At 43.0% G+C, this 27441-nt stretch overlaps 1 protein-coding gene across 3 annotated transcripts; it reads left to right on the forward strand.

Moving 5' to 3' along the window:
• Positions 1 to 265: 265 nt before the first annotated feature.
• Positions 266 to 27202, forward strand: mtus2b (microtubule associated tumor suppressor candidate 2b). 3 transcript variants are annotated; one of them, XM_070969872.1, is made up of 15 exons: positions 266 to 484; positions 4251 to 6300; positions 6703 to 6859; positions 8372 to 8587; positions 13640 to 13786; positions 16163 to 16261; positions 17376 to 17563; positions 22336 to 22402; positions 22804 to 23018; positions 23165 to 23270; positions 23360 to 23433; positions 23538 to 23636; positions 23730 to 23849; positions 24098 to 24198; positions 24636 to 27202. In XM_070969872.1, exons 2-15 carry the CDS (start codon positions 4474 to 4476, stop codon positions 24841 to 24843), a joined length of 3624 nt encoding a protein of 1207 aa, XP_070825973.1. In that variant the 5' UTR covers positions 266 to 484; positions 4251 to 4473; the 3' UTR covers positions 24844 to 27202. The 3 variants fall into 3 exon arrangements, with proteins under 3 accessions (XP_070825973.1, XP_070825974.1, XP_070825975.1); XM_070969873.1 differs by having other exon boundaries at positions 24101 to 24198; XM_070969874.1 differs by lacking the exons at positions 266 to 484; positions 4251 to 6300; positions 6703 to 6859; ... (2 more) ...; positions 16163 to 16261; positions 17376 to 17563 and adding an exon at positions 19550 to 19606 and having other exon boundaries at positions 24101 to 24198.
• The last annotated feature ends 239 nt before the right edge of the window (positions 27203 to 27441 follow it).

The raw sequence follows: 27441 nt of genomic DNA on the forward strand, positions 1-27441 counted from the left end.
AAGAAAAAGTAAAATGAGTTGGTACTGGATAGTGTACAAATGACGTTATTTTGTTTAGTTACTACTGCTAATAATAATAATAATAATAATGGATTCTCATTTATGTAACGTTTTTGCACATATATATTTGAATAATGATACAAATGAAGTTTTTATTAATCTAAAAGTAATATGTGGATGCAAAGAACACCTGTATTTATCCTTTTTTAATGCATGTTCCTGTGTGTAGCTGTAAATAATTACAAATAAATGCATGATTTGACCTGTAGGGGGCGACGTGAGTCCACGTTGACATGGGCGTAGAGTCTCCTCTCCTCTCCTCTCCTCTCCTCTCCTCTCCTCTCCTCTCCTCTCCTCTCCTCTCCTCCGTGTTTTCCAGAGATGCTGCAGACTTCATCCTCCTCACAGCGGCTCGTCCTGGATGTGTCCCTCCTGCTGCTTCCTCTCTTCGCTGTCGAGCTCCTCTCCGGCGGATTAGTGGACGGTAAGGACCTCTCCTTCGTCTGTTTTCTGTCTATCGCCCTCTCAATCTCTCTGATCGGCGGCAGTTGTAATTGGATTTATTGGCACTGCTGCATCTGCTGGGGGGACTGCGGATGATCCTGTTGTTGGAGGTGTTCGCATTAACGTTGTTATTTTCAAGTGATCGGCTAATTGTGTCCAGCAGTGCAAATCCTAATGGAGCTGTTGCATAAAGTCAAGATGGGAAAAAAAGGTTACCTCGCCATAGGTGGGCTCACCTCAGAGTGCGTGTGCGTGCGAGTGCGTGTGCATATGTGTGTAAGGGGTCAGGCCGTGGATTGTATGTCCTTTTAACTCTGTCTCATGTCTGTTTTTCAGTGTCTGCCATAAAAGCAGCAAAGCTTCCTCTTTTCTTCCTGTCTGGGGATCATATGTGTAGATGCACTTTAAATTTAGAGGCTGTGAAATGAGGAACATGAGCTGAATGGATCAACATGAGTAATAGTGAAGTGACATATTTCTGCTTGTGAGGCTGTAGTGACCACAGTTATTCAAAAGGCCGATTTGTTAGATTATGTAAGATGTGACAGGGTAATGTAAAGGAGGATACAATTGTTGGTGAAAGCTTGGTTATTGTACTAATTTGACATGAAAGATGTTGATATTCTATATTTGTGCATATGCATGTTAAAATGTTACATGTCAGGTTAACATGTTTCCAGCATCTGTGTTGTCTCTTCGCCCAGTCTGCCTTCACCTGGAGGCCTTACAGGTGCACACTTTTGTTCCAGTTTGCTTTAAGTCACAACAGAAGATCTTCTGCGAGCTGTGGCTGGTTACACAAAGAAGTCAGGGCCACTGAAGCGTTAAAATTGGAGGGAGACCGATGCCTCCATTTTCATTCAGCCTCAATATTTCATGAGGATTCCAGTTTAAACATCAAGTGAAGCTCGGTGGACGAATGAAGGCTGTGCTCTGCTTCAAGAGCTCCACGTTGCATATGGCTGCTAGAACTGAAGGAGCTTCTGTCTCTCAAAATCATTTCAGCACACACACGCACACACACACTCACTCAAGTACTCGGGCAAGATTGCACGTTTCATAAGAGGCCCTGATGAAGGTCTCACCATCATGTCGCATTTCAGGAGGCAGGTGGCAGGGCGAGTTGCTGAACAATGGGGGGATGGGGAAACATGCTCAGGGAAGCATGTTGTTGGGGAAAGCATAAATTTCCTCAATCTCCCTCTTGCTATGATGGTGTCACCAGGGACATTATCAGCTGTTGCAGCAGCAGGAAAAGCCTGAGAGGAAAACAACCAGGGAACGTAGATTAAAACAAAAAAAAAAAACCCCAAAGCAACAGAAGTGACAGGGCCATGGGAATGAGCCTCACACGCCGACAGCTTGCATGTACACAGATCAGTATGTGCAGTGTGGGTGGAAATGGCAAATGGGGTGATAAAGAATATCGCTTCAGTCACTCGGGGTACTAACAGTGCATTTTCTCAGTCAGTAAGACCAGCAGCATCCTGCAGTTTCTTGCCCGGACTGTGATGCTCAGCTCTCCAGAGGTTTGTGAAGGGAAAGAGGTTAAAATAAATGAAAGTGTTTAATTATCTCTGTAATGCTTTCATTCAGCCAGCATGGCAGACTGTGAAGCAGAAAATTATCAAATAAAAAAAAATGTGAATTTCACTCACCAAAATAGGGCATGTGGGGTAAAAAAAAAAAAAAAAAAAAAGATTTAGGTGTAATTGCTTTAGACTTCTTTGTAAAACGGTGCGTTTGGGGATCCTGAGATATGTTAATGTGCATGTTGATATTAGCTTTGTTTTGTGCCAGATATGTGGACTCTCTGTCCCCCAGTTGTTTGTTATATCCTTGATATTTTTATCTTCCATACTCTTGAGGTATGAAAGCAAAAAACACACTTTTAAACTTGCAGTCAGTTTGAGGGATGGAGCAGCAATCACAGCTGCAGCAGAAACAGTTTTGATTGCAGAGTCACTCTTCAAAGAAGACTTCATTTATCCAGTTTGTCACCTCACATCAAATTCAGCATGCAATGTGAAGCATCTTCATCGGTTGTAGGGTTACCCTGAGGGACTCTGCGGCTTCAGCAGTGGAACAGTAGCCGTGCAGTACTGTGAGAGAGCTGATAGGGAGGCGAGGGAGAGGCAGGTGTGAGGGGAATCTGATACATTGCTCTCTGTTCTGCAGTGCAGGTGCTGAGACAGCATTTAGTGCAGCGTGTCAGGCTGTACCTCAAACAGCACTTCTGTCTTTGGACCACCTTTGCATTTCTTTTAAGTGTGCTTACAGAAACATGAAAGGAAGAAAACACAGTATGTATATTTTGTAGCCAGTAGTATTTCCCATCCTCGATCTAAACATGCAGAAAACTCTATTATCACACAAGAGCACAGTTTTCTTTTCATAAGAAGGGAAATGAGATGCTATTTCCTCCTGCGTGAGTGAATTTAGGGCATAAACGAGGAGCGCGGAGATGAGGTGGGGCAGTAGTCAGTCAGGTTTCATGCTAACCGGCTCATGAGTGTGAAGGACAAACAGAGAATTCAGCAGTTTACTTCTGCTTTGGCCTCAAGCTGTTGGACTTTGTGTCAGTTTTGATGCTGCACACCTGAAGTAAGACATCTCGGTTTTCCTTTTGGTTTGCAGCTTCATGAGCAGAGAGGCACAAAACTATCAAGATCCTTTTTTTTTAAGAGTTGTGGCTGCTTAAGTGGAAAAACTTGTGACAACCAGCGGCAATTTTTCTTTTTCTTTTTTTTTTTACTTGGAGATTATGATACTTCGCTGAACTCGACAGCCAGAGCTGAATAATGGCAAAGACGTGGCAAGGTGGGAATTTAATGTACAGGTGCTTTTGTGAGAAAGAATTGCTTCCTGAGATCAGAGGGTCTGTTAAATCTCTCTTTGTTGTACAAGAGTCCACTCAGGAAATAAGTCAGTTACAGACATCCTTTATTATGTGCTTATGGCTGAAGACATGAAGGGACCAGCGCACCACTGACTTCTTCCCATTTACTGAATCAGCCTAATCACAGATCCTCAGTTGTTTTAGCAGTTATTACATACCACTCTATTAATCAATTATGGGCTGCCATACTGTGGTACCATATGCAAAATATCCTAACATTCATGGTACTGACATATTTTTTTCCACCGCTGGAGTCAATATAGTTGTGTCTGTTGTTCTGAATGACATCTGATGTGTAGAGGTCACTTAATTTGGGGCAAATATTAGAATAAAAATGATTATTATATAAAAAGCAGATAGAGGTAGCATTGCCGTTGGGAGATCTCCAGCAGTGCCTGAGTGCCTGTCATATATTTTCATGTTTAACACTATAAATGTGAACACATTCCTTGGTAACGTAACGTGACTTCACCGCCACCTGTTTGCCCTGCAGCACAGCATGCTGCCATTATGTCACATTCAGGGACATGCTGTTATGTCATATTGACTGTTGACTGTATGTTCAGGGAAATATTCTTTTCCTCTGTGGTTGATAAACTTTCATCTACATCAATCAAGTAGTTTTCAAGGAATGCTAGAATGTATATGGAATTTACTGTTGACCTCAAAGATTAACAGTCTCTTGTTGTCTATTCTCTTCTCTTGTCTGCTTGAAAAATGAGAAATCCAATCACATATTTCATGCTTGGAAAAAAAAAAATTCATAGAGATATACTTACTATTATACTACTTCAGTCATCTGTCATTTCGCTGATCTTTTTACTTGTTCTCTTTTGTTCTTGTACAGGATAAGGACCACTGATTTCATGAAGATCCATCTCCCAAATTAGATATGAGATTCAAAATTTGGATTACAAGCATGCTGGAACAAAATGTTATCAAAATCAATTCTAGGCCCCTGTTGTGCTGCTAAGACTCTTTAATGGAGACACAGACTTTTTTGTGATTGGTGCCATGGATGACTGATTTACTGCTCTTGAGAGCGCTGTAAACTCAGAGCTGGTTCCAAAATGTGTGAGCGAGGAGGGTCCTTTGGTGAGGGGGAGTTAAGGAATAACAACCAGCAGAGTGGAGTGCTGGCTGATGGTGACGCCAACGCCAATGATATCCAGTCAGAGGATGGCAGGAGGATGGGCGATACCGACACTCTGTCGGGGCTGATGACTGAAACAGCAGAGCAGGACAAAGTCATCATCTGGGGGACAGACTCCCAGTGTGACGACCCGGAGCTGGCTGAGTTTGAGATGCTGGAGTGTCAGGAGCTGGAAGCCTACCTGGTTGAGGAGGGAGAGGACTTTGTTGGGCTTGCAGACCGGAAGGAACTTCAAGAACAGCCTTCATCATGCAGTAGAGCGACAGCAGAGCAGGCAACAGATAATAAGAGCAGAGAGGAGAGAAGGTCTGTTCTGAATGGTGCTAGTGAGAATGAATCTAGTGCCTCTCATGTCTCTCAGAACAAGGAGGCATCCAGGAATGAGTTAAGCTCAGAAACTGATGTCTTTGTGACTTGTCTGTCCACCATTTCAATCGTGGACACTGCTGGCATGACCCAGACGACAGACTCCTGGCACATTGCCTCTGGTCCTTACTCAACCATCTCAGAAGACCCGACCCTGGTTTCCCAAACTTACAGCACTGCCACTGGGAGAGTCAAGTCCTCTCAAAGAGCTGATCACCCTTCCCTCTCCTCTGGAAAAAGCACAATAGAGAACGTGGACATGAATTTGAATTCAACAGTTCACTCAGAGGATGTGGTATCACAGGCACAAATGAACAATGGAGTTGCTCCATCTAAGGATGTCATTGACGAGTGCAGCAAGAACAATAACCACAGAAATAAAGCAGGGAATACCGTTTTAGAGTTAGATTGTGATCAAGGGAGGAGTACTGAGCACAAGCGTTTTCCCACTCCAAAAAAATCACACGAAGAAAGCAACACAAAAATGGATAAAAGCACACAAGCTGATGAGGCTCCTGATGTGAACTACAGCCCACATAAAACAGGTACAAAGGGCACCCAGTCATCAATTGAATCCAAAGCCATAAAGAAACGAGGATCATTTGATAACACAATGAAAAAACAAAACTCTTTTGACAAGAGTTTCAAAAAGCAGACATCATTTGAGAGTACTTTAAAGAAGCAGCACTCCTTTGATGACACCTTAAAAAAGCAGGGCTCTTTTGAGAACTCCGTCACCACCAGCTCCTCAAGTCTGGAGAGAAGGAAGCCATGGGGAAGCCCCAGTCGACCAGCAACTCCGAATTCCCCAAAAACTACCTCCTGTTCCCCCAAGAGACGACCGACTGGTTCACCTGCCAAGGTCCAGGGCATCAGGGCAGTGAGTTTGGAGCGCAGCGACTCCCCTCAGAGAGGTTTAAGTCAAACAGTCAAACAACCAGCTAAGACAGGTTTGAGCAGTGGCATCCCCAAACCTGTCACGCCCCAGCAGAGAGAACCTGAACCCAGGAGGTCTTCTCCTCCCCAGAAGCCTAAAAATGTCCGACCAAAAATCATCACCTATGTTCGAAAGAATCCTCAAGCAAAAGTGACGGATGCCCCTCTCGAAGCCTCCACACTCCCACTAAGACTGTCTTCTTACTCCAGCCCTCCGGCTCATAAAGATCTAAAGGGTGGTCCTCAACCTAAATCCACACCGGTGCTATGTTCATCCAACCTGCTGTTTGACAAATATCGACAGGAGATGCAGAAGGCGGGGTACTATCCTCCGGGCATGGCCGTGACTGGGCTGAAAGCTCCAAGCAGCACCGTCCCTCAAAGGCTGGGTGGGAAGTCAGATAGCTTTCATGAGGATATGTCTGAGAAACATCTCCAGGAGGTGAGAAATGGACTAGCAGCAGTTGACAAAATATCTGAGTAATGCAAAGGTTTTAACCATATACGAAATGAAAACACAAGGTCTACAGTTTGTTAGCATCTAAGCTAGCATTGATGCTAAAAATAATGGTCACATCTGCTTAATGCAGAAGTCGTCACCCCGACTTGGGGGCTAAGAGGCAGATATTGCTGTTGTAGCCTCACTTTAATTACATGAAATCACAATGCCTAATGTAGTTGTTGTAGTTGTTATATATGAAATCATTTAGTATATCACTGAACTCCATAACAAACTCTATTAAATCTATGTCTATGATATCATTGCCCATCTTATTGCCCACCAGGGCAATAAGTCTTTATTGTGATGACAGTGACTGACTATATCGGTATTGTCTCTCAACAGCCTGTTTCCCAAGAGGGGGGCAGTGTCTACCGTTCACCCAGAGCTCTGAGGCCACAGCTGGGGTTAGGGGCAGTCACCAGGCAGCCTGCAGCCAAGGCAAGAGTTCAGCAGACAGGTCAGAGGTCAGCCACAGCCCCAGGCTACCAGGACCCTGCAGGTGAGATGGTGGTGGTGATTTTACTGTGTAAGAGTTTTTCCCATCATGTATAATTCAACTAAGAGAACACAAGTGTATTTGACATGCTGCATACTTATGTGCTTATGTTGTAAACCATTTAGATCATTGTTGAAAAATAATTTTATGGGAGCTTTCTCACTTCTGCGCCTGCTTTGCTATTCTGTGCACATCCCGTCTCCTTGTTGTTGAGCTGCGGAGAAGTTGACTTCTCTGGCTCGCTGAATGATTTACCACTTTTTTTTTGCTGTCATGCTTATGGATGAGGCTTGGCTTTTGGCACCTAATCTCTTTGAAGTGCAGAGCATTTCATAGCAATGTAACTCACACATCCTACCAACTTGCACTGCATATTTCTAGCTGCTCCCATTCTCAGTCATAATCCAGTCAGCTTCCACATACGGCACTGTTTTATTCACGGTGCTTTGGACACACCCTCTCATCCAATAGTTTTTCTTCATGTTTATTATTTCCAACATTGCAGATTAATACTGAAGACATCAAAGTCACGAAAAACACACTTGGAATTATGTAGTGAAGAAAAAAAGTGTAAAACCAAAATGTCTCTTCAGAAAAGCCATTTGGCTTGATGACAGCATTATCTTAACCAGCTTCAGTTAAAAATAAAAGTTAACTTTTAACTTTGCCATTCTTAATACATTTGAGACCAAAAGTTGTGTTGTCCAGAGGTAGTGTTGGTATGCAGTAAATAGAAATATTTGACCTTTGTAGCAGTCCATATTATTGCAAGAAGCACTGAAGTAAAGAGGAACGATACTCCATTATTGCTTTAAAACGTGGCAGTCAGTCACTCTGCTAAATATCAAGAAATTTGATTGTTTCTTCAAACGCAGTCACAAAAACCATGAAAGGATGTGTTGAAACAACCAAGGAGAAGAAGACCAAGACTTTCCTCTGCTGCGGAGGATAAGTGCATTACAGTTACTAGCCCCAGAAATCGCCAATTAACGCATCTCAGATTAAAGCCCACATAAATACTTCACAGAGTTCAAGTACGAGATGCATCTCAGCATAAACTGTTTGGAGGAGACTGCCTGAATCAGGTCTTCATGCTGCGAAGAAATGACTACTGAGGGAGAGGAAGAAGAAGAGGAGAACTTGCTTAGCCAAGAAACACATGGAACGATATTAGATGAGTGGAAATCTGTATTTTGGTCTGATGAGTCCAAATTTGGTTCCAAACATGGTGTCTTTGGTGAATGGATGGCATCTGCATTCGTGAAGCACGCAGGAGGAGGTGTGATGATGAGGAGAACTATTGCTGATTTATTTGAATTTCAAAGCACACTTAACCCGCATGGCTCCCACAGCGTTTTGTGGTCAGTTGCTGATTGCCGAGTTCAAAGATTAGATTTCATTACATCATATTTCTTTACTTACTTTTAATTGTTCTTATCTGTAAGTCTAGCATGATGGTGTGACCCTTATCGCATTGGACGTTCACCCACTGCATTTTTCCCATTTTATCTCCAGGAGAGCAAAAGAGGTCAGGAGAAAGAGGTCCAGAAGCCACCTCCAAGAGTCTCCTTCTCAAACCAGGCCAGTCTGGCCTGCGTCCTCCAGGCTTCTCCGCCCTGCCAGCTGCCCGTCTGGCTGCCTTTGGCTTCATCCGGAGCTCCAGCGTCTCGTCTGTGTCCAGCAGTCAGTCTAACGACAGCAGTCAGAGTGATCCTTGCCGACCTTCTCATCGTGAGTCATGCTGTCATCACACATTTCATATGAATTAAGCTTATACTGGTTTTGCTACTTTACTTAGTTTGCTACTTTAGTGAAAGCCATGTTTTTAAGCTTTTTAGCGTGTCCACATTGTGTGAGTGAAATAAGCATGACTGAGTGGTTCTGCCTTAGAACAGCAGTGAACGAGTAACAGCCAGGGTTTCATACAGGTATGTCACATAACTCAAGAACCAGTCCTGTCAACTTCCTGAGTGGGCTCACGGTGAAATGAAGGGTATCAGAGGAGAATTTGGATGTACCTGTGTTTTTTGATTTTTTTGAGCTAAGTTTCGGTGTTTCATAATGATGGTAGAGACCTGCAGTATTTTCTGATGCAAGGTTGCAAAAGAAGAATTGGTGTTCGTATATTACCGCAGGATCTGAAAATGGGAGAGTCAAACTGTAGCCTGCAGGAGCCATTTTTCAGAGCAGTCACAGAACTGATGCTGAAGTCTGCTCCGTCCATTTAATCAATGCTCGGAGAGGAACTTCAAAATGTGACCGGCTAAATTATTTCAGACGTAAGACAGACAGTGACAGTTCTCTGTCTGATTAAAAGGATATTCCACATTTATGTTTTATCGTATCTACATCTCCTTATTAGTTCACTTCGTTGTGGTTGCCCCTGCGATCCTCAGTTACTATAGTAACAGCCACTCACTTCCTTTCATTTCTCATTCATTTATCACAAGTAGGCGCTGAAGCTGCTGCACCACAGGGGCTTTGATGAAGAAATCCTTAAGTCACTCTCCTCCCTCTGCTGCCTCTCCTCAGTCTGCGGACTGCAGCATTTTATCTAGATCATATCCTTGTTAGCAGCCTGACACCACCTCCATAAGCTTCCTGCAGCCTTTATTCAGAGAAATCGCAACTAGTAAAATTCAAGCTGATTATCTCTGCATAAGTAGTGTATGTGTTCTGCTCCAGCACAGAGCTGCTGCAGATTTGTTCATAGCGCTGACTCCGACCAATATCTGAAAAATACCTCGACATACTGTAAAAAGATCCTGTTATTCCCTCCAGTGTTCTTTATCCCGTGATCCTATTTGACCTAATTAAATAAAATTAATTCAAACTACCCAAAATAGACATGCCCAAATAAGCTGTTTGACAAAATAGCTTATCTAAGGGTGTACATGTGACCATTTCTTTAAGACTGATGCACCAGCAACAGTGTCTCTGTAGCTGTGTCCTTGCTGTGCTGATTGGCAGACATGATGATGGGTTAATGCTGTCCTCACTCGGGCGTCGACACATTTGCTCCAGACTTAGACAGCTGACTGCTGCCGTTTCCCCTCTCGCCACTTTTACTGTCCTAAGCTGACCTGCTGGATTGAGACGCTTCCTTAAGCTACTTGTACAGACAGGGTGCTCAGACTGGGGGAAAAAAGCACACAGCTGTTGTCTCATGCAGGGTGTCCCCCCTCCCCAGCCTCAACCACAGTAGCTGCTTCACATGTCAGTCTCTTCTTCCCTATTTATAATCTCTGAAATGGAAAAGCGGTGCCAGCGGCGGCAGCGTGTGTGGAACAGAGACAGAGTGCGGTATGACAGGATAATCTGCGAAGCTGTATTTGCCCCAACACCTCTGACCAGCCTCTTTCACGCCTGTGGATCTCCTCGAACTTTCACTCCAGTCAAGCCAGATAATGGTCTTTCATTCCGCCTCAGTGTCCCTCCTGAACCGCTCCAATGTACACTTTACTGGGTTATTTTGTACCTTTTCTAACACTGATTCTTCAGAAAACATCCACAGATGAAGATGCTAATCTGCAGTCATGTAAGTGTGGCCTGCTCTTTTATATTGCCATTGTTGTCTTTGCTAGTTTCTCTGCGAAGCTGTTGTTGAATTTATGAGCCAGTTGCGCTTTTTTCCTGTCGGAGAAAAAACAAAAATATGAAATGTAATTCTATTTGTGCTGCAGAGAATAGATGGGTGTCTACCAGATTGTGAAACACTTGGGAGTAGCTCAGACAGCATATATGTGACTGGCAGCTTGCATATCAGTGTTTCCCTTCAGGCTGTTTGGCTCAGACAGCGCAGCTCTATTAGTATGCCACCGTATGCCTCGAATGCAGCCACATTCACCGGGGATGCACTCCAGCAAAACGTTGTGACTTGGAGTGAGTACATCCCCTCATACAGGATTCCATAATGAACATCAGGACGGTGGTGACATATCAAATTCATGTGTCCAGTTAGATCTGTACGCGAATGTGTCTGTGCTGTGTGCTGCATGAGTGACAACAAACAGGACGTTCTTTTAGCACTTTAAATGTCACCTTGATCCCTGTTTTCTGACATTTTACAGACGTGATGTAGCTGCTCTACATACTTAATAATCCAACTTTATGCTTTGCGCACCAGTTCCAAGTGAGACTTCGCAGCAGTTGAAGCAGCACAAATCTCTGTGGCATGTTCTGAATATTAAACCTCTTTTCCTGTGGATCAGTCCCATCCCTGTCATGTCCTGCAGGAAGGAAAACAGCATCTCCACACACAGTTTTTGACAGGAGAGACTATACAACCCTCTGGTGACTGAAAGGGCCATTTTGTATTTTAGTCTTTCTTCTCAAGAGGTGATCTGATAAAAAAAAGCTGCAAAGTGCAGACCAGATTCAGTATCACTGGACAGTATTCTGCCTTTTTACAAAGAATTTGAAACTGGGTTTATGTTTTTCTTCCCAGTCCAGTTAAAAATTTGTTGCCCAAAAATTATCTCAAGGGATTTCCCTAAATAGCCACCATAACAGAGTTCATGTAGCTGTCCTGCAGTTTTATCGTGCATCACGTTTTGTCCTTTCTGATTAGAGTAGAAAGAAAAAAACAACATTATGTATCTGTCTGAGTTTGTGTGTGTCCAGTGTGTGCATCACATAGCAGAGACAGCTCTATTTCAGGAAAGCAAATTCTAATTTAGATAAAGAGGAATAATTAAGAAACGGACAGTATGAGATTGCATTCAGTCACACAGACACAATGGAGATAAACAAAATGCTTGTGTTTCATATCTTTACCCTGTGTGTTCTCACCTCTTGCGGATTACTCACCAGCAGAGTAGCATCCTTCTTGCTTCCCACTGATCAGAGGATGCTTACAGCAGGGGATGGATTTGTACTGTGCATGCAGGCTAAAAACAAGCATTTAGCAGTGAGTCAGCCTCCAGCCGTCTCCCTCAGTCAATCCGCTTCTTGGCTCAGCCTCCATTTCAGCAAGACACCTTTGGGAAAAAAGCATCTGCTGACTCTCCCAGGTGAGGAGAGTTACTGTAATCCCACTGGGGGTTTCACACAGGTCCGCCGCATATCTGACGTCAGAAGGGATTTAATATTCTCTCCCCAACCTGAATTTCTTATGCTTTCTCCACACAACAGTTTGTTGTTTTCGGCTGTGTTTTCAGGATCCTTGAATCACCCTCTGACTTTTTCATTCTCAGATCAGAGTCATTTTAATTCAAGGACACAAACCTGAACTTCTTTCCTCTTTAAGAGTGCCGAGCTACCTATAGGTACAGCATGCGTCAGCACTGTTATTGATTGAGGAGCTGAATATTTCATGATAGTAACTTGAGCTATCTGGTGTGCAACACTGCACTTGGACTGACGAAGTAAACCTAAACACTGATTTGTCTTCATAGTGCTGGAATCCAGAGACAGTTAAGAGTTTATCCTGATTGAATTTTACTAAACAAAACGACAATGACCGTGTACAACAGGAGTGAGGATCTTCCTTCCTTTGGAGGTAATGTTTGTTCTTGGTGATGTTTTCCTGTTGGACTACTCACTGCAGCAGCCTCAGTCTGTCTGTGAATCAAAGCTTTTCATATCCAAAGCTAGAGGCATAATAACAGTTGTCATGAATAATTGCAGGATTCTGCGTCTCTGGTGAATTTCTTTAGTTAAAAAAAATAACTCTCCAAGGAAAGATAGCGATCTGCTGATGCTTGATCCTAAAAATACCAAAGAAATCCAACATGGTGATTCTACCAATAAAGGATCCCATGGTCCTTTATTGGGCAGTGAGGGGTGATTAACCGCTCTGTCATTAGATGGGGAAATCTGGACAAAATGTGGGCTTTTTCATTTTCCAAGTGAAAATGAGGTGATGTTTTTAAGCTGCATGTTCGGATCTCGCCACATTTACGGTAATGTGGAAAATGCATTATCAAGAGCATGTGGACACAGTGCTGTGTCCATTCATGTGTCCCTGCTCATTCCTGTGTAGTCAGCATGCACAGGACAAAAGGTTAGGAGACACTCTGGACAGGCCACCAGTCTGCCACAGTGCAGATGGATACAAAGAAATCTTGACTTCGACAGAGCAGTTTTGTACTCTTCAGTTGACCAAACAGCTTTATAAGTCTGGAAATTCTAGTTTCAAACATGAAATTACTCCGAACCAGTAATAAAATCTCACTTGGAAGTTATAGTATCTTATTAAGATGATTCGGTACCAAAAAGCTTGAAACAAGTGAAATGTTCAACATAAAAACTTCCTGGAAAGGAAACAAGCATGTATTTCCTTGATTTAAGATATTTCATCATGCTTAGATGTCACTTCTTACAGTGTAACACGTACAGTGGACAGACATTTAGATCTACACCTACAAAAAATGTAGTGAGTTCAGATTGACATAGCCCGCAGAGTACAGTATGTTTTTAGACTGTGTGAGGAAAAGCTCGTCATGTTAGTTCATGGGGTTTGTCAGTTCAAATCCAGGGCCTCATTATTGTGAGGTGACTGAATTTACAGATGAACCACTGTGCTTGTAAGAGAAATGGAGCCTTGATGTGCAACAGTTTGTATTGCTTTAGTTTTATTGTGAAACTCTGTAGATAGGTCAGGCTTAAAAAATGTCATTCCCCCTCCCTCCCCACGGTCCAATTTTGTCAAAAGGGCAAAAGGACAAAAAAAAAGAAAAAAACAGCTTGTACATTATATGTTGGCTGGACATACTGTGGGAGAAAATCAGCATTCGCAGTTATTTAAACTCTCTGCTCTCTCACATTATTCTTGCTCTGCAGATCCTGGCAGTGGCAGCGATGACACACCTCTCCACAAAGCCACAGCGCCCCCCAGTGAAACCTCCCATGTTCAGAGCCGGTCTCAGCCTCCCAACGCCCCCAGCCTCCAGCGCCGCAGCCTGCCCCCCCAGCGCTGCTCCCCGCTCGGTACGTCCCCACTTAGGAAGTGGAAACAAGCGTCCTGCTGCTCAGTTTTTCTGTGCGTGTGGTGTTAGAGCTGCAGTATCTCCAGAGACAACAGCTCAAGGTCGTTGATGATCACGTGACTGTTGAGATTGGATGCGTGAGCACGTGCTAACAGGGGTGTGAGAGGGAGGTGGCAGCTTAACATCAGAATGTGCATGGAAATTGCTGTCAGCAGCTCATGATGACAAATTCACATGTTGGTATTCATTCCTCGGTTAAAGTCAGTGGAAACAGCCGTGTAGTGACAGCACTGTTTCACCTTCAGCATCTAATTCACAGAAATGACTGTTGTCATTGTGCATTAAGGTTACTGAAGTTGCATAATAGAGCAGGAAGACAGCAGCGTCGTTTACAGATGCTGGTGTGCTGCGTGGAAATGGATCTGCTCTCTGTAGCAGGCTGATCTGTATATTTTCAGCTGGCCAGACAGAAATGAGGGAATTTCTGCTCGCTCTGCTTCAGACACTCATTTGCTTATGAGATGAATTTTCTGTATTCAAAAAATTGAGGGAAACACCCTTTAAAACGTACTTTTGGTCCTTTTGTGGAAAGATTCCAACACTTCAACCACAATGTCTTTATCGCAGCATTTTCCCTTTTTTGTGCTAAATTAAGTGCTTAATTAATGGCCCCTTGATTCAGTGCAGTTCAGCTGTTTTAGGTATCGATGTGACACACAGTTGAAACTCCTTTCCTGTCTTCATTCAGTAGCTTCAGAGTCTTTGTCACAGATATTTTATTGATGTAAAGAAAGCACCAATTGTCTTTACAGTGATTCTATAGCAGTATGGCTGAGTGTGCCCCTTTCTGTTCATCCCACAGGGGAATCTAATTTAAGATTCAAAGGAAAAGGAATACAGAATGAAGAATAATTAACATAAAGCAGGGTCCTGCTGTAATGTCTTAACTGTTGCTGAGCATTGCATCACAGCTGTGACACAGTACTACATACGTACTCCTGCTCTGCTGGTTTGGCCGTCTTTGTTGTAGTGGGTGCACCTTGTGGCCCAAGTTGGCATCTTTGCTGTGAACGTGGAGTTTCACCACCATCCAGTGGTCGCAGGGCGTATTTCTGTGAGAGCACGAGCAAACTTGGCTTCCTGCAACAGAACAAGTGAACAAGTGGAGCAGCAGCACCTGCTGGTGGTCACTGTACTGCACTGTTACCTGTTTCTCACTCAGATGTTTTCTCCATGTGGTTTACACCAGTAGTTCCCAAGCTTTTTTAGTTGTTAACATGTTAATCAATGATTGATTTTCACATATGAAATTTAATTGATATGATTTAGTTAATTTTAAAGACCTGAAAAGTCTATAAAATAAACAAAATCGCACACATTCCTTTAAAACTGCAACCCCTTTGGGAGTCGCAAACCCAAAACTGGGAACATGTGCATTACACAATACATGCTGGGTTGCAGAATCAAGCATTTGCATTTGACAGCAGTACACTAACGACCTTAAAGTACTCTTGTGTGATAATTATGGACACTGGTGGAAGTATTCAGATCTGTTACCTAAAGTTACGCTACCACAGTGTCCTCTGCTTCGCTCTGTATTGTTTTTATCACTGTGTGGTGGAGCCAAAAACAGTTTTTCACAATGCAGATGATACAGTTAATAAAGTAAGTAACCAGAAGTACTTTATTAATTCCTCCAAGGGAAATACTTTTTACACGCTTTCATTAAACACATCGGCCCAAAATACACTCACATGCTCTAGAGGGCCCGGGAGGTGAACTGGCACCTCTCCAGCTCCCACTTCACACGTGCTGTACTTGAACTGCCCACCCTCTCTTTCCCAAGCCGAGTCCCCACAGATTGAGCTGTTGCTGCTCCAAAACCTAAAAAAGACTCCATTGCAAGTAAATGTGCTGCGTTCATTTTTATACTGAAATAAAAGTACCAAAGTATAATCAGCAAAATGCACCGAATGGAAAAGTGTTGTTTTGTGTATTACTGGATTATTGTTACGGTGCCTTCATGTGTACACAGCATTTTAATGCTGTTGCAGATCAAGATGAACATAACTGTATCTACTTTGCGTACATTTAGAAATAATCACTATTTCTAAATATTTTCTATGTAAAATGTCAGTCTGTTACTTTGACTGTCAAATAAATTAAAGTCAAAGAGTAAAAATGAAAATACTGAAATAATGAAATTGAAGTACTTCTCTGATGTACAAGTAGCTCAAAAGTGTCTCTCCACCACTGATTATATACTCGCCTGTACTGTATTTCTGAAAACATTATTCATGAGAGAAAACAAAGGTGATTAGTTACTTTTCAAATTTGTGCATTATAAAACATATTAACACTTTTCTTTTCCACACAGCCTCGAGGAGGGACATGCAGAAAGACACTGAGGCGGTGATGCCCCCAAAGTCCTCTCCTAAAAGATTTGCAGTGGTTTCACCCAAACCACAGTCCCCTGGTGAGTCCTACATATCACACCGCAGCCTGTGTGTGTGTGTGTGTGTGTGTGTGTGTGTGTGTGTGTGTGTGTGTGTGTGTGTGTGTGTGTGTGTGTGTGTGTGTGTGTGTGTGTGTGTGTGTGTGTGTACATGTAAACACACACTGCATGCACGCACAGCACAGTGGGTTGAGTCTGTTCCAGTGTGATGCAAAGAGGGGATGCAGCAGTCTCTTCCTTCAGCCTCTACTGTCTCTTTAAAATTTACAGTCACTCTCTCTCTCTCTCTGTCTCTATGTCTCTCTCTCTCTGTCCTCTGCACTCCATTACACATGGCAGCCCGCTGTTGTCATAGCAACAAGCCACAGTGGCCATAATGCTAGGATGGCTCCTCTGGTAGGAATCCTGCTGGATCAGATTACCACAGCAAGTCAGCATTTTGTCCTTTTCTTGACTTCCCGAGCATGCGATAAAAGTTTACTGCACACATAATACACACACAGTGAGAGCGTTTAGTTTCGAGAGAGGAAATTGGTGTTGATTGGTCTGAGCTGTGAAAGGACTTGAGTAACAGCACGTTGGACAGATCATCATTTGTTGTAGGAGGATATAAACCACTGAGGTTCCAGCCAATCCGTCCGCAGTTGATTTGTTTGTGTATGTGTGGAAACTGAGAGAGGAAACCAATGGCTGATATAATCTGCAGTATAACTCAGCTCTTTGCTATTAGGGGTGCAGGTAATACATAACTATTGCTACTATTGATTAAGCTGTGTATTTTTCTATAAATTATTTAATGTCAAAAACACATTTTCAAAACCCCAAGTACATTTTAATGTTAATCCAAAACACAAACATATTCAGCGTACAGGGATATAAAACAGAGAAAAGCAGCAAGTCCATCACAATTAAGAAGCTACAACCCGCTAATAATTTGCATTTTCTTTGATAAATTATTCATGGGTTTTCAATAATATTGTTGATTGAACTTTCTGCTGATTGATCATCGTTGTTGTCACATTAGTCTTCCTGTTGGTAATGTTTGTCTTTGCTCTGCTGATTGATTACTGCTTATGCGTGTGATCTACGTGTCCGCCTGGGTGACGCATTCGGTTCATCCTTGTGCTCTCTGCAGTTCGTGGGCGGACAGCAGCGGGTCATGGAGCTCAAAGGGCCCAGGAGTTGGACCAGGCTTTGATTCAGCAGCTGCGGGAGCGCTGTGAGCAGCAAGCCCTGCAGCTGCAGAGCCTCCAGGCCCAGTTAAAGAAGGCCTCCCTGTGCCTGGATGTTTTCAGCATTACGACCCAGCACTTCTGTCACAAGGTAGGCTACAGCAGAGATCTGGGATTACAGAAGGTGTTTAAGGAATCTCTGACATCCAAGATTTGGGAGGTTTGCTTTTGGTAATTTATCAGAAATGAAGCCCAGAGTGTCCGCTGGCTTTATTTTCTGATGGATTACCTCACAGGTGTCATGATGTATGTTCAGGGATGAATGTTCAGAGCAGCTGTTGCTTGCAGCTGCATTGTTTTGTAACAGTAACATAAGCTGAATTTAACATTCATCATGATGGATTGCCCAACGAAAGGGTTTACCAAGTGTGAGTGTCACGCAAACAGAATCATGTCTAAATCAAGCGCTTGCATCATGGTTAATCTTGCTCTTCATTCATTTCTCAGCCAATTTCCAGGCTAATGAATGCAGGCCTGCTGTAAGCTACAAAGGGAAAGCTGTCGCAGCGCAGCTACAAAGTGTGATGAATCCAACGGCACAAATGACACCTGCAGCATCTGGCTTTTTGTTGTCGGCATTACTTCTCAAAATCATGGCTTTAAAGTCGGATTGTTATGGCTTTTTGGATGCGTTTCAAGTATCTGAAGCAGCGGGATCTGTCAGTAAAACTGTTTGTGGGGAAAAACTGAGGATTTCCAAGTGTTATTCTGGTAGTGTAAACAGGAAGTGGTATGTGATGCTTTGTTGATCTGTGGCATTTCATGTTGGGTTGTCTTACAACTGCTGGATGGTTGACTTCATGGGATGGAAACACATTTAGTGTTTATTTCAGATATCTGGGATGATGTGTCATGACTGTTCTCCCGTTGTGTGGGTACAGGCAGCCTGCATGCACACTGTCACTGTGTGCTCTGCTTCTCAAACCTAGATTAAGCATTTGTTTCTCGCCATTTCCTGGTCCTCCGCTTGCATTTCATCCATCTCCCAGCCCCACCCACGGGTTCCACTCTACAGTGGGAGATGATTAATGAGATTAGAGCTGCCTGCCTGGACCTCGCTGTGATCGCAGAATACCCGCTGAGGTCTAACGGGTGGAATGCTTTTAAATATATGGATCTGAGCTATATCTGCAAACACTGGAGGAGATATATTATTTAAAAATGTTCCTTACATTTGATTTTCATTGACTTGTTAGGGCAAAAAGGCAGTGTTAGAGATTTACACATCTAGATTACAACCTTAAATTTTGAAAAAATTTTTAGTGCAATACATTATGTCGTTTTTCTAATGTTGTGTTTCTGCTTTGATAGCTTCCTCCCATGAATCTCCTCCATCTACCTTGTAGTTACTGCTCATATATGTCTATGTTCTGGATTTTAAGATGTTTACAACCAGTGACCGCTTACACTGATGAGGTTTTTGAAGGCTTAATGTGTGTATGAGGCTGACTGAAGAAATAGAGAAAATATTCTTGGTCATTTGCATCAACATGGCTGGATTTAAAGTTTTTAAACTGTACATTAGCAAGGCTATACTGTACTGGGCAGGTTTTTGGAAGAGGCTCATTGCTCCAGTCAAAGCTATGTAGAATAAGTTATTTTCTGTCAGGCGTGTGTGTGTTCTGTGTGCATCATGATGCCTGCATGTAGCTATTTTTCTGGTGCTGAGTAACAGGGCAGATAATTGGCCACTTATTGATCACCTCCCTCCCCCATCGTCTCCTGCTCTGCTCTTTGTTTTTTTTTTTTCTTTTCAAAGATGCAAAAGCTCGCACATGTGTGTATGTGTGCTCTCTGCCATGCGTGTGAATGTGATACAGGGCGTGTTGGTGCGTGGTGGGTTTAAGGGGAGGGCAGGCTGAGCTGGGCTGGGGCTGCCAGTCTTTGTTTCAGCAGGGATAAACGCCGGTCGGCAGCTAGGAAACGAGGTGAGGCTTCGGTCTTTCCATCTCTCCTCCCCTCTCCTTCCTTTGCCTGGTTGCCTCCCCCTCTGTTCGTCTTTCTGTATCTTACTCACACTCGCATCTGTCACTTCTGCCTCGGTCGGCTCAGGGATGCGGCTGTCTGCGAGCCTGGTATGGGCCATTGCTGCTGCAGGCTCCATTTCCTCTCTCTGCGCTGTCTGGACCAAACGGTAAAGGCAGTATCTCGTGCAGGCAGCAGCCTTGTTTCAGCACCAGGGAATCCTTTATACGTTTGTGGTTGTGCGCATGTGTGTATTTGACCGGGGGGGGTCTGTCTATGTGAGCATTATTTTCACTTGTTTCCTAGAGACAGAGCTGGTGGAGAGTGTAAAGCTGTGCGTTATTATGCTGAGTTAAATCAGGCTTGTCTGTCGCACTGTCCCTCTCTCTTTTCTCTAAGAGTTTGCAGAGACATTACATAACATGCTATTGCTATATTCTCATCTTTTTATTTCCTTGTGTACCTTTTGCCCTTGCTGAATGTCTACTTGTGTAATTCTGAGTGATTATAGGCCATTACCTGTGTGGTAGAACTTTAACAGAGGATGCTTTGTGCTCTTGTTTACCTGGATTTCTCATCTACATGAAATCACGTGTTCGGTTTTCTAAACAGAATTTGGTTATAGTTGCAGCTCCTGCCTGAATGTCTGCAGGACAAAAAGTCCAAACAAAAAAGCAGCTGCTCGTTGGAAGGTTTTTGTGGTCCCACTGAAACTGGACTGATTACATGGATGCAGACTCTGAGGAGGTTAATTAACTCATTACAGCATCTCCTCCAGAATGAGCACCCTCATTATAAAAAGCCATGTTTATTATTTTCCAGCTAAAGTGTACAGTGCCAAAATTATAAGTTGATTGACAGAATGAGATTTCTGATAAAACATTAATTAAAAAAATCCAAACATTAGCTGCTTGCCACATGTGAGGGTTTGGTTGTTTTCTTGTTTTATGTCATTGTAAGTAGAATATCTTTGGGTTGTGGACTGTTGGTCAGACAAATCAAACCCTGGATATTTCATGGTGATGACAACTGATCAAAGAATCACAAAGACAAAGCTGTGTACAGTGTAATCTATAATGGAAACAGTCATTAGTTGCAGCCCTGAAAATGGATTAAGTTGCCTTGGTGAGGGCTGAATATCAGCTGGGAAAATTAGAATGCATGTCACATAACTCCCTGGAGATCTAAGTGGGGGGGGGGATAGGTGGTGCTGCAGGAGGAAAAAAAAGCCTCTGACCATCCTTCATCCTTCGTGAGGTCACAGCAGTTTCTCCCCGATGAAAACCTCTCAGAGGGTGACATCATTAGTGCTGAGACATGCTGTATACCATCTCATACATATTTCACCCACTGCTGTCTCTCTCTGTCTTTGTTTCTCTCAAGCACTGCTTTGTGATCTCTGATTATCTTCGTGTGCGTGGCTGTCTGGTTGCATGTTTAGAGTTGTGATCAATAGCCATTTAACTGGCTGATGTTTCTACCTTCGGGAGTGAAATCTCAGCTGTGGGTGTCACATCATGGGGAGTCCCCGGTGGATGCTGGAAGGGGCCTGTGCAAAATGCTGCATAGTGCTGCGGTTGACTCTTGCCATGAAGGATTTGTCATAGATTAATCTAAGACCCTTAGCTGTTGTGATCCATGGTGAACTAGAGGATACTCTGATATCAAATTGTAGCGGTGTAGAGAAAGTAATGTGTATTTCTGTAAATGAACAGAAATTATACAAACTATGTTGTTAGCACTTCTCTCGTGTTTCTTGATCCATTCGGATCTGCGAGCACCAGGTGGAGGGGAAGTTGTCTGACTGTGCTTCAATATTATATCCAACATTGCGCTTGTGTGCAGGCGCACAACTGAAGCAACATGCAAACTCCTAAATTCAACAGGCTGACCTTGAATAAAAACCGTAAAATATGGCCAAAACTTAAAGCTTCATTTCCTGATCCAGTCCTGTGAGCTTCAGTTTTGAAGTGAATCCTGCTCTGTACTGGGCCTTGTTGAGAAAAAGTTTTCCACTTGTTGGTGTCACATTTCTATCAAAAGTAAATACAGTCCACTCTTCACATCCTCAGATGAGTCGGTGATGGCGAGGTAGATACACTCGGTATTCCATGGGTGTGGATATTTACTGAGCCGGAGGTGGTGCTATGTCAAATAAGGATGTCGCACAGAGAGGCAAATCTGCTAAGAGGGAGGACGGCCCTTTGTGATATTTTATGGGTCTCTAGACACTCTGGGGACACACTTATGTTGAAAATCCATAAAGAAGTGCATTTTGTGACCTCTAATCATCGAATATTGTCCAAAGTACAAACCTGTAGCTGTGACTTTTCGTCCAGTATATTGAGACAGTAGAGAGTGCTGGTGTGTGATTCAATAAAGATACAAGATAGTTTGTGGTTATTGCTGATTACACAGTTTGAGAGGTTACAACCTATTCTAACTGAGCCGTCACACGGCATACAAGATATAAGCACAGTCAGAATCAAAGAGCGTCAGACTGCTTTTTAAGTTATTATCAAACCTTTTTTTTTGGTTAAAAAATGCAAATAACACATGAGGTAGGGACGTCCTTTTGGTGTACAACCCTTTAACGCACATGTAGCTGCTAACACTGTGGGTTCAAAATATCTCCAACTCTCTCTCCTCTTCATGTTCCTCTGGTTTGCCATAAAAGTGATCTTTAAAGTGCATACAATGGCTCACTGTCCAGCCGTGTCTCTGAAAAATTCCTGGGCTTGAACTCAGAAATGTGTTTCCCACATTGACAGAAACTGGGTGGACAAACTACTAGAAACAGCCAGTCCTGTGTCAGTTGTACATCAGTGGCTCTGCAGGCGTTTCGCATCGGTTTGTGCAGCTCTGATGTGTCCACTGCTGTATGTGTTTGCATTTCAGAGTGAGAATGCCATTGTGAAGGAGAGGGAACTGTCCCTGGAGCTCGCCAGAATCAGGGATGAAGTGGGTAAGTGGGATACAGCGTGACAGATGTGGCACTGCAGGGAGGAAAAAAGCAGTGAGTCACTCGCTCTCGGCTGCATGTCATGTATTATACAGTATAGGACCTCAAGGGACGAGAGGAAGTGAGCCCTGGGAATCCACCCTGCTGACGAAACACTGGACTCCATATACACATTGTCATGGTTTCATATCAAAGGATTTAGAATTTATTAGGCTTTTACAAAATAAACATATCAATTTGCACAACTGTTAATGAACTGTTATTTAACAAAACAAATGTTAACATCCAGACTTTACAATACAATCGTAATGTCTTTGTATCTTCTTAAAACAAAATTTGGGAGTTGGTGCATGACTTACCTTTGGGTTTAATAAAACCAACTGAAGCTCTACTTTGTGTTCCAGCTTTCAGTGTTGCACACTGGGAGCAACTGCAGCAGGAGAAGCAGGAACTGGAGCGTCGTTTCGAGGCTGAGCTGCAGGGTTTGCGGGCTCAGCAGCAGAGGGAGCTGGGAGCGCTGGAGGAGCGGCTGAAGGCTCAGCACACGGCCGAGGCCAAGATCCTGCAGACCCAACAACGACGCGAGCTGGAGAGGCTGCGATTCAAACAGCAAGAGCAGGTGTGTTGTGATGAAGGCTGTTTGACTGGAGACATAGCTACCATGAAAACTGTTAACACGTTCCACGTCTGTGTATGTGTGAACAGTTGGCATCATTAGTATCAAGTCATTTTTGTGATTGTCAATTGTTTCAATCTTGGCTGCAGATTGAGGAGATGAGTGAGAACCATGAGGCTTCCTTGATGGAGATGGAGACGACTCACAACGACACGCTGGCCACTCTGCAGGAGGAGCATGCCAGGACTGTGAAGAGTGAGCATTTACTGTAAACCTGTTACTCTCCTGTCCTGACTCACTGCTGCCGGTCAAGACAAATAATAACGTGTTATTTCTTGTGTCAGATCTGAAGATGGCTCATGAACAGCAGACCAAGTCTCTGGAAGAAGAGTTTGAAAAGATCAGACTGTCACTGCAGGTAAAAAGCTCTCCTTAAAAATATGTGTTTAAATAGATACGTGGTATGATGCGTTTTGTAGTTAGTGACAGTAATTAAGAAGTGAACATTTGTCTGGTCACCAGGACCAGGTGGACACGCTGACGTTTCAGAATCGTAGCCTCAGAGACCGAGCCAAGCGCTTTGAAGAAGCTCTGCGCAGGAGCACGGATGAGCAGATAGTGGTAACTGCTGCACGATACAGTACAGGACGATATGTTGACAGTAGCTGTAGAAGACCGATAGAGGTTTTCACTGATGTTATCTGCTGTTGCCAGGATGCTTTGGCACCATATAAACACATTGAGGAGGACCTGAAGAGTCTGAAAGAAGTTCTGGAGATGAAGAATCAACAAATTCATCAGCAGGACCTGAAGATCTCAGAACTGGAGAAAATAGTAGGCTTCAAATTTCTGCTTTCATTGAGCGAAGTTTACGTGAAGTTGTCAAAAAAAAAATATTAAACCCACACAAAAAGTTGTACTACCATCCAGGGTAAGCTAATGACAGCATCAAATGCCCAAATCCTTTGCACCCTTTCCTTTACAAGTCCATATCATTTGCCTGTTTTACTGTTAATATGCTGTATTGTCATCCACCATTTGAAGAATTTAATGTCGTGCACCTTTTCTCCTGTGTTTTTGAGCAGGCCGAAAAGAATGTGTACCTGGAGGAGAGACTGCAAGTGTTACAGCAGCAGAACGAGGACCTGATGGAAAGAATTGACAAGAACGTTGCTGTGTCCAGGTCAGATTTAAGGTTTAAACACATCCTAATGCAGCGTGTGAATTCAAACCAGTAGAGGTGGATTTAGGTGGGCTTAGAAGGCCCATTTATAAGGTTAAGATGTCTGAATCTTTAATTCTGCAGCCAAAAATCTTAATTTTGTTATGTGTTTGTTCAGACTTTTACAATGCAACCTTGTGATTTCCTGGTTTTATTACTTAAATTATAGTGTAGTGTAGTATAACCCCAAGATCGAGTGTCCAGGGAGAACAATTTTTGGCAAGTGCAGCAGTGGACAGAGTTAATCTTAGGGCGTATCCAGCTGTTTTTTCCATCACTGTAACAGACAGAGGTTAGAACTACGACCTTGCAGCTGGAAACTTCTGCCTTTGAAAGCTATGCAGCAGTAGTGCGTGGTATTTATGTTTTGACTTTTCCCTGTCCTCCGTCTTTCTCAGGCAACTCTCTGAGGAGAATGCCAACCTGCAGGTGCACGTGGAGAAGGAAAGCAACGAGAAGAAGCGTCTGAGTCGCACTAACGAGGAACTGCTGTGGCGTCTTCAGACAGGCGACCTGAGCCCTCGCATGTCCCCCAGCGCCTCCCCCATCCATCGACCCTCCTCTGGACCAGGCTCCCCTGCCCGCCCACACTCCTACCACCAATGACACTCTCAATGGAAGCTCTTTTATCGACCGCTTTCTTTTATCCGGCATCGGAAGCCCTGATCTTTTTAAACTCTTTGTTGAATGTTCCTCTCGATTAAGATGGCAGGATTTTACACTATGTAGATGGACAGACACAGATACGTTTGTTTCTTGGGAGACGCTGCTCACCCATGTGATGCATTTCCAACATCCAGCAGCAGGAATTCAATCTCTGACCTAAAGAATTGTATTAATGATCACACCTCTTATTGTTCAAAAGGGAATTCTCTGCCCTCCTCTTTTTCTACGCCGCCTGAACGCCCCACAGTACAGCCGTGCTGTGAGACTGCAGTAGATGAAAGACCTGGTCATGGTAGACTTCAGAGAGCAGGATCAGAATCACGGTGCCTCATTTCCATGTCTGCGCCTCCATCTACGTCACCTTCTCATCCAGCGCTCAGGATGATGGATGTACGAGACATAGCAAACATCAAAGTGCAACACGAGAAGCGCCTTCGCTGTCCATTTCCTCCCTCCAGCAACGTTTGTCACGGCACAGGCGATACCTACCTACATTACCTACCGACAGTAAGTTACACTTAGTGTGGATTCTTCTCTGGGGCATGTTAACATTTTCATGCTGACATATTTCATATATCAGGAGTGTGTGAATGACTGCCGAGCCATCTAACCTCAACCATCCATCCTCTCTTTGAACGAGTAGATATCAGCATTGACCTGAAATGTAAGATTACAACATAACAACTCATAAATCCATTGAACTGCCAACACAGTGTAACCATGATATTAATTATAATTTGTAAAAACTGTACATGTATTGCTCTCTTTAAAGCATGTTCTGTCTTCCAGTTATAATATAATGCATTTTATTTTAGGATTACCTACAGTGTGACAATATGGAGCAGAGGGGTGAAAGGGCAACGCAAGTTAACTTTTATTTCTAATAAAACAGAGCAGGATTTATTCAAATGAAATCAATAATTGTATTGTACATTTCAGATTAATCTCACTTATTTTATACAAGACGGTGCCCCTCATGTTCAGTCGGGTTAAGAAAGCGCAGGATCTGTAGAAACCACCAAAGAGGAAATCATGAAACACAGCAGTTAACCGTGTACTGTAGCTGTCGTATGTCTGGAGTTAACTGCTGCTGAATCTGACATTAATGGTGAAGACACTGCAGTTCTCATCATCATGTATTAACCTGAACACGTGGAAATCCAGCCTCTGTCCATTCTGTTGTGTTCGTACAGCTCTACACACGTCGTCTCTTTCTTTAAGTGAATCGTGTCATCGCGCTTGCAGCTGACTCGCATTGTTTTCTCCATTGCTAACTGAATTCTGTGTGTTTTGGAAATCCACCACAGAAAACCTCATGAGCAAGTATGATGGGAAAAGAAAAGTAATATCGCTTCCAAGCGTTCAGTCTCTATCTGTACCTCCAGCTGACTCTTTCCTGTCCAAACCTGGCTTTGAATTTGAAGAGAATCATGAAAATCTGCAAGCTCTTACCTCATTTCTCACTGTAGAGAATAATCTCAGGTCTTGAGGGGAATTATGAGTCAAGGAAGGGAAGCAACTGCCATAACTTTCTTTTGTATTAATTGTACTTGTTTTATATTGTTGCTCATGTTTACATGACCACTCAGCTCAACTGTCTGTTTTGCAAGATATCCTTTGTATAAGATTAGTTGGATGTACAGAATATGTTCAGAATATGTGCAGTCAGCAAATATATGAAAATAAACTGAAGAAATATTGCTTTATTATAATAATGTGATCTAATAATCAGCTCCCCCAGACACATAACATGTGGAAATCTGCTCAAACAGGAATTGGTTGTAGGAGAGTTGCATTTACATTTGGGACAACAAGTTGATGATAACTTGGTGGGCTTTATTGTGTTCTGACAGGAAGTGGAAATGATATTTCTCTCCATCAGGTACTCTGATTGCACTGGTTGCCTCTGTGTCCTGTGGACATGACCTTGTACTCATTTACTGAATGTTTTGTTTCCAGTTTGCATCCACAGTCAGAGGAGGTTGTTGTGTCGGGTGGATGTCGGGCCTTCTGCTGATTGTTTACAGGACTTCTGTTGTAAAGCTCATATTCAGTATTTCAGACATTCATGCTCTGGATTAGTTAAAGAAAGCATGTCTTTATATGGTTGTTGTGCATTATTTCTGTTTTACATTTCTTGTGCATTTCATTTATTTATTTATTTTTTTGTCCTCCTCCAGAACTGCATCTGTAGCTTAGCTGGTTAAAATATTGTGGTCAGTGATGAGACACTAATGTCTATACTGTATATGTTGCACTTTGTATTTAAGTATTAAATCAATGAGAAAATCCAAAAGTGAGATTTCGTGTGGATATATAATTATTCAGTTCTCTATTTTGCATTGTAATATAAGGAAATGACATAAAGCTCCTCTTCCGCCTCAGTAAAACTTTCTATAAGAAGTGATAATGCAGAGTACAGTTCAGCAGTAAATACACTAGGCCGCTTGCTGTATCTAAAGGAGATACCACTGAAGCTTACAAGAGTAACAATAGCCATATAACAATTATAATAGTGAGTTTTGCTCTTGTAACTGC

Source organism: Chaetodon trifascialis, chromosome 9 (assembly GCF_039877785.1).
Source record: "Chaetodon trifascialis isolate fChaTrf1 chromosome 9, fChaTrf1.hap1, whole genome shotgun sequence".
NCBI classification, from domain to species: Eukaryota; Metazoa; Chordata; class Actinopteri; order Chaetodontiformes; family Chaetodontidae; genus Chaetodon; species Chaetodon trifascialis.